Source organism: Vigna angularis, chromosome 10 (genome assembly GCF_016808095.1).
Source record: "Vigna angularis cultivar LongXiaoDou No.4 chromosome 10, ASM1680809v1, whole genome shotgun sequence".
Classification (NCBI taxonomy): Eukaryota; Viridiplantae; Streptophyta; class Magnoliopsida; order Fabales; family Fabaceae; genus Vigna; species Vigna angularis.
Window position 1 is genome coordinate 31,364,548 of NC_068979.1, and position 11,831 is coordinate 31,376,378.

Consider the following 11,831-nt stretch of genomic DNA (forward strand, 5'->3'; position numbering starts at 1 on the left):
CAACCACTTAATAACTTATTTGGTTTAAACAATTAATTAAAGAATTGTAATTTTATATGTCACTCAAATGACATTTATATGTGATTATTAGACTCCTCTTTATATTAACATATTCAAGTTGGTTATCATTTTATTCAATAAAAGATCATGGACATTAAAACTTAAAAGTGATCAAGTAACAAATATTTTTATTAAGTATTTACGAAAACTCATAATTAATTACATTTGTAATAAACTTGATACGATTGATTTAGCACTAACTTAAGAGAATGTTAGATATAGTTAATGTATTATTAGATATTATTAATTACTTGTTAATTTTAGATGTAATGAGTTTAAACTCATCTTTTTATATTTTCTTATTTATAAATGCATGGCTTTATATGCTTAACAACAAATTCATCCTATGTCTTTTTCTTTTTTATTTTAACACCAATGTATTGATTTTAAAAATACCTTCTACTTTCGAGATAGTGCTTTTATCTTTATTATTTTTCTTATTAATCCAACCACCAACATGATCTATCTATGAATAAAACAAGAGGTGGGAAACAAAAGTGCAAGACATGACCTAGGGAGATGAATTTCTCTTAATTATAATTTTCTATCTTAATTTAGATTAGTATTTGGTGATTTACTTTAATTATCAATAAGAAAAACATCAATGTCATGAAAAATTTTCTATACTCTCTCAAGTTCATTAATATATGTCCTACTCTAATTTAGTTATAATTTAAAAGTAGACAACGGAGGAATGAGGCTAAGTTAACAAATAAAATGCGGAAAATAGAATTAAACCTAAAGAGAGCAGCCTAAGTGGGGCAGCTCCAACAGAGGGGAAACAACCTAGTAGCCGAAGGCAAAACAGAAAACGAGGATTGAGTTTTGCTACAATGGCTTTTACTTCTTGTTCCATTGCTTCTCGGTTTCTCCCTCCCAGAAAAAACTCCGCAATCCCTTTTCACTTAACAACATGCACAGCTTGGGCATTTCCCACTGTTCTCACTCCACGACACCCACCGTTTTCGCTTTCTTCAACCTCCGCAACGTGCTCAGCAACTCCAAATTCAAACAACAACGCTACTTCCAATTCCATCAAGAACCAAGAGAAAGAGAAGGAAGTGGAAGTGGAAGTGGAGGAGGAGCTTCCCTGGATTCAGGAGAAGGCTTTGGACCTCGTCGAGTTCACCGGCTCCGTTACCCAAGCCATTCCCGGACCCAGAGTGGGTCCCACCTCCCTCCCTTGGATTCTCGCTGTTCCTCTCGCTTACGCTACTCTCACTTTCGTCATTGCTTTCGTTAAGACCGTCAAAAAGTTCTCTTCTCCCAAAGCAAAACGCCGCAGACTGGTCTCTCATACTCTTTATTCCCTCCAATCCAACGTTTTTTCTGTCTCACCTTTGCACCTTATACTAACTTTTTTATGTTTCCCTTCATTTCCAGGTCAGTAAAAACGCCACCTTGTGCAAGTCGTTGGATGATTTATTTCAAAACGGAAGACACCAAATTACGCACGAAGCTCTCGTCCAAATTCAGAACAAGGTGTGGTGCATCATTCTTATCTTCTACCGTCACTTTTACTCCTTCAATTTCACCATTTCATACAGTGGATTTCATATTAATAACTGTGGTTGAAATCATTGGATTAATTTGCCTTTTTTTTGTGATTCTGCATATGGTTAACTTTGGATTTTTATGTAAGCAAACATTATCTTTTTCCTCTTTTATGATTTGCACAAGTTGATATTATATTTTAGTTTACAAAATTAATGTGAACAATGATCCTTCTGGTTGACCATAAATGCTGTTCTTGTAATGTAAAATAATGACAACTTTTAATTTATCCTGATAATATTCTTGATACTTCACAGACTAACTAATTTTTCTTGTATGACCTTAGAAAAAATAAATTATTGGTGCTTGTGTCATTCCTAAGCATGATACATGCCAAGGTGAAATTGTTTGGAGTTTTTCAATGTGAAGGATCTTAATATCAGTCTTGGTCAGGAAATATTTCCTTGCCTTCCATTTGCTTGCCGGGGAAAATGTCATGGGAAAAAATAGTTTCTTTTTACTTGCCCTGACAACTTTTGCGTGCTTGTGCATATATGTCATATGATTTTAAGTAACAGCTGTATATCACATGCAGACAGGTTTTGGTTTGGAAGAAATTTTGCGCAAGTATATCCGCTATTCTCTAAATGAGAAAGCATTCAATCCTGACATGGTAGCTGATTTAATTCAGCTTAGAAGAGCTTCTATGCTAAGTGATTCTCACGTTGCTGAGATTCTGAATGAAATTTCACGACGAATTGTGCGAGACAAAGGTAATGTATTTTTAACATTGGGCTAGATGTTTAGTTGATCACCCTTGGTAAATGGTTGTATGTTTTGGATAAGATCTAGGAGAAGTAATCAAATTCTCATAAACTGTCAAACAATTTATTTTTCTCTTTGTTATGTATATTCACAAGGGGTTAGTATCCCAGTATATGGTGTCAAGTACTCTAAATTGTCGTAATTTCCTTCTAGGCTTCTTGCCATAGTTGATGTTAATCGAAAGGCGGCCTAATATACAGGTGGCCACGTAATAACAGAGGCAAATTTATTTTGTTATTTTAATTTTTCTTTGGCTTATTTTTCATTGAATTGAAGTATAAATTTGTCATTGACAATAATTCTTGTATGTTGTAAATGGTGTTAGAAGTAATTATTAGATGTAATTATTAAATCTAAGTGTTATAGAGTAATCATTAAGTCTAAGTAGGGAGTAGTGTGTTAGAAACATCTATCAGCTGTACCTAGGTGTTTAGTACAGATCTTTGATCTTCCATGCTCTCTTGTATAAGATTTTCCATTATAAATAGAAGATCATAAGAAGGGTCTTTCAAGCCCTCCAGAATATATTTCTCTCTTTTTAATCTTAAGTAATGGAATAGTTTTTAGTAGTAAATAACTGGATGGCTATGGAGTAAGAGAATGTACTTGTGCAAAAAATATGGACAGGACTCTAAACAACCTACGGAGTTGCAGATGCCATTTTATCTTTTCCTTCCACAGACACTATCTAAATGCCCTTTTATCTTGTTATTGGCTATTGTAATTACATAAAAGAGTGTATGGTTACATATTGATGACTTTCATGGTTTCTTTCTTTCAACTAACTATCTTCTAAAGGAGTAAGCCTTGCAGAGATTGTCATAAGATCATACAAGAAAATAGGGAATAACTCTATCATTATTAATACAAATAAAATCAAAATCAAATACTAAAGCCAACCAAATTTACGTCATATTTCAACGCTCTCCCTCAAGTTGAACCTCTTATAATTGTATGTACCATGCTTTCCAAATGTGTTAGTTATCCTTGCTCCGTATAGAGACTTCTTGAAATCATTTGTTAATTGTTTATTGCAGCAATCAAATAAGCTAGCAATTCCTCAAACATTACCTTCTCATTATTAAAATAACAATCAATCTTAATATGCTTGGTTTTCTGTTGAAGACTAAATTGGATCCAATATGCAAGATTTCCTGGTTATTACAAATTAGAGTTATAGCTTGTATTTTACAGAACGCTACTCTTGGAGAAGTTGTTTGTGCCATATGAGCTCAAATGAAGTGAGAATCATAGCTTGATACTCAATCTCTGCACTTGGTCTAGATCTTGATATGGATTTCTATCAGCTGGGCAACTTGCCCGAGGTTCTGATGGTCACTGTTTCTGTATGCTGGAACTCTCCTAGAATTACTTTTATGTATCTTGGAATTCTTGCTACCAAATATCAATGACAATCTTAGGGAGAATTCAGTAACTAAATAACAACACTTGCTACAAATGAAATGTCTGGTCTCATTATGGTCAAGTAATTTAGGTTTCCAACTAACCTTCCATATCTTCCCGAATCTAGAAAGACTCCCTTTGATATGGTAGCAACTTGACATTTGGATCCATATGGGTATTGATTGGCTTATGTTCAATCCAACATTATTTCTTCTAAACTATCTAGAGCACTTGGGGATTAACAATTCCTACCTTAAAATGAGCTATCCCAATTCCAAAGACACATCGCACTTGACCATGCAAGCATGAGTGACATGACATCTATATGATCCATTAGACTATGGGGAGTGATATGACCAAATTATAGTATACAAGTGGATGAAGATCTTACTTTAAAAGCTGATTTTGTGATGTTGAGTTAGGTTGAAAACCATTTTCTAAGATGCCATAAAGCTTATTCTAACAAAGGTTGTTGAGTTTATCATGTCATTCACTATCATGTCACTATCGAACCACCCACAAATATCTAATCCTATACTTGAGATGTCCATTCTCTAACATGAGGACATTGTGTTCAATAGCCCACATTGGCTAAAAATATGATCAAGTTATAGTATATAAGTGGGGGCAAATTTCATTTTACAAGCCAATTTTGTATAGTTATGTTAAAAGTTTATTTTCTAAGATAGTATCAAAGTCTATATGTGTTGAAGACAGACCAAATTATACCCTTAATAAAAAACTTGATGAGTAAAAAGTTTGAGAAGTTGGGTGTACCATACTATGGTCCTTATCAAATCTAAAAGGAAAAATGCAGCAACTTGCCAATAATAGCTGCTTCCTTCGAATAGTGTGAATTCTGTTCACCCAGGTTTCCCAGTATCATTATTAAAGAGAGTTGTTGCCCCTTCCACTGTGGTTCAAACCTCTTCCTTTATCTTTGATAGATGACTTGGAATTACGAGTCACCCCTGAATCTGTCCCAGTTGCTCATCATTGTCCTTCAGGAAAGTAGAAGTCCTCGTTCATTGGTGTGATCTGCCCACTTGTGAGGATTCTTGATAATTGTTCGATGTCATCAGAAGCAATTCCCAGTCTTTCACACTGAGGACAAAGTAAATATTTTGAAGGGGTGTATTGTTCTGTCCCCAATTAATAAATTCTATACCGTAGAAGGTCTACATGGGCCAAATTAGAGACCTCTGACGCTGCTGTGATTAGCTGAATAAAGAATATGGAAAAGGGGGATAGTTATAATAGAGAGGGATAACCAATTAGAAAGAGCATCAGTTTTGATAGTTGGAGAGTTTGCTCAAGAGATAGGGCTTTTTAATTTCCCACAGTTGTATCTCATTCTTTCCACTGGAGGAAATCCTTCTTAGAAAGTCTCAGAGCAGTAATGCAGATCCTCTTGCATTCTTTTTCTTTCTTCCTCCTTACTTTACTTTACCAGTAACTTGCAGCTTGCCTTAGTTTACCAATATTTGTGGTAATTTGTTTTATTCGCTTTAGCATAGTATATTTCTGCATGATCTTTTCATATATATTTATTCTCTAATTCTTGAAGCATGAATCAGAGTTCAAATTTGAAATAGCTGCACTTATTGTGAAGTTGCAAAACTTTTATAAAGTGCTGTGTTTAAGACAGCAGCTATTTTGAGCCTAACATGCTTTTAAATAATAGTAACTTGAGAGATAGAAAGATCAGGTATTGACTATAAGAGAGTAGAGAACTGATCTCTGTCTCCCCTTCAATTTTTTTTTTCATTCATTCTGAGAAATATATTGCCTTACGAATGTAATTACGTAAATCTGTTTAAATTCGGGACCCCATTATTTTTATTCGCTGACTGCAATTACATTTGATTTATTTTTAGGCCCTATTGTGATGGATAAGTCAGGTTATACTGAAAAGGGTTTCAAGAGAAAAATAGCTGTCCAGGCCCTTTTTGGAAAGGTCTTCTATCTGTCCGAGGTAAGTGACCACACTATCAATTTGATAGAAATTCTGTTTGTCTATTTGTTTATCTAGCATAAAATAAGCACTTTTAAATGTCTTTACCATTGTTGTTTTTAGGATTTCTTGAACAAATATTTGGAAACCACGACACTGAAATTAAGTGTCGTATTTTTACAGGAAAAATTATTTTTTTGTTTTGTAATTTAAAATGTGTTAGGGAAATTCTTAAAACGTTGCACCTAGTTTAATTATGGTTTCAGAAAGAAATCTGTTATTCTTGGGTGTGTATTAGCTTAAAATTGGAGTAAGTAATTGCTTACTGTTCCGAAAGTTTGATATTATATTTTTCAATTTTTTAATGTAAAAAGGCCCATGGCAGGGTCAATCTTGGCACAATGGTAAGTCTGTTGCCTTGTGACTTTGAAAACATTTTTTGTCAATCAATTTTTTAATGAAAAGGCTCCCGAGACTGAGTCTTGGTTCACCGTAGGATTGTTTCCTTGGAGCCATGGGTTAAAAGTCTTGGAAACAGCTTCTACACTGGTGGGAGCAAGGCTGCATCTATCATACCCAAGTCCCATATGTGGATAGCCTTGTGCATTTAAAAGGCATTGAATGACCATACTAGTAATTATGTCTGTTATGAGTTTAATGTATGACTTGATTAAAATTTTCTCCTACTAATCTGTTTCCAGCTGCCAGAGTTTTGTTCAAGAGATAGCTCCTTGGTTGTAAAGGAAATCTTCGGTGTTACAGAGTATGCTCTATATGCTTGCTTTCATGGTTGTTTCAATCAATATTTAGAATCTTACTTCTTACCGCTCTTTCACTTGAATTTTATTGACAAACTTGATAACTCTATCAGCATTCTTATGCAAAACATCAAAGAGTTCAGATGACTAGGATGTGTAGAAGCATGCTAGAAATCCATTTGAACATGTTTTTTTTTCTATTTTATGAACAAACTGTCTCTGTCATCAAAATAAGAACATAGGAAGTAATGACAAACCATTGTACATGCTAAGGGAGAATGCTTTGTTTTCCTTTCTCAGTGAAGATGCTGACAAACTCAGAATCCACACGGTCTCTGAAGCTGGGAGTCTTGATGCACTTGAGAAGATGGTTGATGGTTCAGATTCAGATGATGCTAGTGACGACGTCGAGGCCTCTTAGTGCAATCATATTGCAGTGTTTACCATTCGAAATGGCTAAAGAATACTTGATGCTGAAAATTAATGGTACAACATCATCGGCCTCCATCCAAAAGATAAAATCTAAGGAAATGCAGTGATTGTCATTCCTTTGGACTCTACTTTTTGTACTTTTCAGTGCAACTGCTTACATACTTCCAAGATATATCATTTGCATGATATTTTTGTCATAACTTATAACTCTTATAGGCCAGTCTTAGCGGCATTGATGTTTTAGACTGGCTCTCAAGAAATTGGCTAACAAAATTCTTATAGAGATATATTCGGGTATAGATATAGAATCATATATGTTCCTTTAGTATCACACTTCGACGCACAAAGAGCCAATTTCGTGTCTTGATTTCAGTTTCAAATGGTGTGGTTGGGCACCGCTTTCTTTGATCAGTCACCTCTTCGTTGGACATGGAACTGTCTTATATAATGTGATATGGCTGAGCTATTATTCCTTGGATGGTTGTGGAAGTTATTCTCAATGGAGTAGTCTTTCTTTAACTTTCTAAACTTTCATGAATGGGTGGGAAATAGCCTTGTGGTAAAGGAGATCCGGACCTTAAAATTAAAATCTTAAAGAAGTACTTTTTTATTACTTTGAAATGCATGTGTCGTTAAGGTTGTATTCAGATTGACTACCTTATATGAAAGGTTTAATCATGACCAACAAGGTAGTCGACAAGAAACTATATGGAAGGTCCAACAAGGACCAACAAGGTAATCGACAGAGAACTGTATGGTTCAACTAGGATCGATAATGTAGTCTACACTGAATTGCATGAGAGGTTCAACCAGGACCGACAAGGTAGTTGGTAGTGGATTGCATGGTAGGTTCAACTATGACTAACAAGGTAGTCGGTAGGGAATTGCAAGAAAGTTTTGCGGTAGCTGGTAAGAAACTTGATTTCCTATAAAACAGTTTAAAGAAGACTTGTGCGAATAAACCCTTGTTTTATTGAATGAGGTGCCTCATTAAAACCTTCCCAGCCAAAACCTTTCTAAGGGATAAAAGACAGGGTAAGGAAAGAGTACACATAGGGTTATAATGTTATTTAGTTGTTCAACAAGTTACTAGCTGAAATAAAATTTTAAATGAGATACATTCCAAGTGTTGGGAACTGGTTTTCTCGGTAAATGCTCCAAGTGTTTGGGAATTGAGTATTAGCACTACTCCTGGTTATACATAGTCAATCTTGGTAACACTTGTTACGCTGACTAGTTCAGTATTCTAAATCACTTTTGGTAACCCTAGTCAATCTTGGTAACACCTGTTATGCTGACTAGTTGAGTTTAACTCACTCCTGGTTTCCATTAAAAATTATGGTATCTACATGATACGTTACCTAGTTGAGTTTCACTCGCTCCTGGTTTCCACTATACAATTTTGGTAACTCCTGTTACGCTGCCTAGTAGGCATTTAACTCAATTGAGTTAATAATCAAGTGTTTCAACTCTCTTCAGAATGTACAATCAATCATATTGTTTACAACTCTTAGACGATAAATCTCACAGAGAAGATGTGTTTACAATACAACTCAATCTAATAGACCTTGAAGAATTTTCTCTCTACTTACAAAAGTAAGCTTATGACTTTATAAGGCTTGTAAGTATTTTCTCAAACGTTTGTGTTCTTGCATGAGTATGAGCTTTTCTTGGACAACAAACAACCCAGCCCGACCAACACCAACCTAGCCTAACCAACAAAAAACACGATTCGGCCAAACAACACAACTTGACCAAGATCAACCTAGGTCGACCAACTAACCCAACATAGGAATATACCAAAAGCAGTATGACAACATACCAAAACACAACACGATAACATACAAAACAACATGGTTCACACTTATAACATCATTGTTTCAACTTAGTGAAAGAAATCCAAAATAAATTCAAACAACATGACAAACTTGCATTTGTGATTAACTAACACTTATACACTACTTCCTTATGAAAATCCACCACATTTTAAACCTTTACAAAACACCAAAACACAAATATTGCTAACATTGTTCTACACAGAATCAATAAGTATATCCAAAATACTTACAAGAATCATACATCATGTAGTAATTCATATATCCTAGAAAATTTATTCACATGCAACAAATCATAACTTTAAGAATTGAAAAAATATATAACACTATAATCGTACACGCAAACATTTTGTGAAGTTTCTATGTATGTATTCATTGAATTGAAAGGCCATTAAAAAACCATAGTACACAACAACTCAATCACAACATAAACATGACATATAACAAGAAAAAAAGGAAAACAAATAAAAAGGATAGCTCCCATTTCAGTAATTCCTATCCTTAATCAGAAGACGCCCTTCTAGTGCACCCACGAGCTCTCACAATCCTTCAATATGAACCCTTTTTTTCTCTCATAGCACACTCACATTTTTGCCTCTTTTTTTCGCTGTGTAAGGTTTCTATCTTAACCTATCTTAAATAGAAGACACATCTAACCCTAATTTCAGAGTGTCTAGGTTTATCCCTCAAGCCTCTATTAAAGACTATTATTGTAAAATAAAATCAAAATAAAATATATTTTAACTTTGATTGATCCTTAATTAAATATTTCATTTTAATTTTTTTCCTTTTTTGCCTTATTTTGCATGTTGGATTATTGATCACATATCCTAACAACATCCTACGTTAAATAATCACGTTAATTCTCTAATTAACTTTTATTTCCCGTGCTTGTGACTTGATACAACGAATTTATTCCCATCTCTTCTCTTTCACCAAAAAGGCCAAACCCAAAAAAAAAAAATTTGCTCTAGCCAAGGCTCCAACATACCATCCCTAAGCTCTAAACAAACACACCAAACCAAACAGATTATCACAATTATCTTGTCATACACATGCACACCAAACAATACAAACAATATCACACATACACATTCATATTATATAAATAAATAAAAGAAATTAAGTATGTCTTATGCACAGTAAGAAATAAACCAATGACCTCCAACTCATAACAAGGAGCATTAACCAAGTATTTTACTCTTCAATTTTGCATAACTTATCTTTTCTTATTTTAATTATTAACATCCACGCCCACTACCTTTTCAGATATTTTATTTTCCTTGGGTCTTACAATGAGTTTTGGATAAGGCCTTAGAGACAAGTTTTGGCCTCGAAAATATGGAGTAGTGTGTTGAACTTTAGGAGTTAGAAAATTTGAGGTTTGGATTTCAAAGAATGGGGAATGATGTTGGAGTTCAGTTTCAGCTTCTTAGCAATGTTTGTGGCCTGAAGGTGGAAAGTGATTGAAGTTTTGAGGTTAAAACTAAAAAGGGTATAAGAATCCTCAAGCGAACAAAAGGGTATAAGATGAAGTACAACTTGAAGATCAGTTAGGCAGGGTAATGTTTTCTAAGCTAGGGAAACATAGTTGTTTCGGTATAAATGTTGTCCGGTGTGTCTTTGTTGCTTCTAGATGTCCGGAACGCTTGCTTTTCCTCAATTGTTGTCGTTCATGCTCCAAAGGAGGGGGAGGTACCTACGAAGATACTCCGACGCTCAAGTCAGATGTGAGTTATGGAGCCTCAGCTCTCAAGAAAAATGATTATATTATCACTGCAGAGTATTATTTAGAGTTCCTCTGGCCTAAGTGTAACGTAGAGGGAACGTACCTGAACTTTTTCTCTGTCATTGTATTTATAAGCCAAATAAAAATGACCTTACCTAAAAATGTGGTTAGTTAGTTATAAATATCTTAACCGCTGAAAATATCTAAGATATTTTATCTAATAAATATCTTACTACATAACATGCCCCCCAAGTCCGAGTTAACCGTTCTGTTTTATGGACGTGGTAACTATAAGACTGATGAGTTTGAGGGAGGCTGTATTTGCTGTGTTAGGGAGCGTGTTTCTGGTTGTTGCTCATCTGTGGACTGAACGACAGGTTTTTATGGGTTTTCTCTTCGCTCTAGGCCAAGCTGTTGAACGTTTTAACAACTGAGGCCGAGCGGTTGAGATCGAAGGAACAAAAAAAATGCGAGGCCGAATGGCCAAAAGCTGGAAAGTTTGAGGCCGCGAAGGCCGAACGTTTAATAGTTGCGAAGGTCGAACGTTTAACAGTTGAATATTTGCATACATGAGGCCATGTATGGTGGAACGATACTTGCCGAGTGGCATGTGAGGCCGAATGCTGAATGCTTGAGGCCACGAAAAGCTGAACAATTGAGGCCGAAGGGTTGAGGACAAGTGACCGAACGTTCGTGAGAACAAATGGCCGAACGATTGAAGATAAGAGGACGAACGTCATTGAGGTCGGATGGCCGAACATTAGTTGGGTCGAACGGCTGAATACTTGAGCGCTCGTGGCCATGGATGGTCGAGCGGTTGAAACCAAAGGGCGAATACCTTTGAGGCCGAACGGCCGAATATTAGCGGGGTCGAACGGCCGAATGCTTGAGCGCTCGTGGCCATGAATGATCGAGCGGTTGAAACCAAAGGGCGAACAAGTGACCGAACGTCCGTGAGACCAAATGGCCGAACGATTGAAGACAAGAGGACGGACGTCATTGAGGCCGGATGGCCGAACATCAGTTGGGACGAACGGTCGAATACTTGAGCCGTGGCCATGGATGGTCGAGCGGTTGAAACCAAAGGGCGAATACCTTTGAGGCCGAACAGCCGGATATTAGTGGGGTCGAACGAACGGCCGAATGCTTGAGCGCTCGTGGCCATGGATGGTCGAGCGGTTGAAAAAGGGCGAATGCCTTTGAGGCCGAACGGCCGAATGCTTCATAATTTGAAGTTCTGGGTGTTCTAGGGTGAACATCTACCAGCGGGAATGTATCCCTTTATTCCATGCACCTGGGTGTTCTAGAGTGAACATCTACCAGGTCTAGGAGTATGATAA

The 11,831-nt window shown here is 36.0% G+C and overlaps 1 protein-coding gene across 1 annotated transcript; it reads left to right on the plus strand.

The window, feature by feature from the left end:
* Positions 1–777: 777 nt before the first annotated feature.
* Positions 778–7,226, plus strand: LOC108334665 (uncharacterized). The gene is given in 7 exon segments (XM_017570561.2): positions 778–1,349; positions 1,444–1,542; positions 2,150–2,327; positions 5,661–5,758; positions 6,439–6,500; positions 6,796–6,817; positions 6,819–7,226. Coding segments are annotated over 7 exon segments (1,131 nt in total). The 5' UTR covers positions 778–893; the 3' UTR covers positions 7,035–7,226.
* The last annotated feature ends 4,605 nt before the right edge of the window (positions 7,227–11,831 follow it).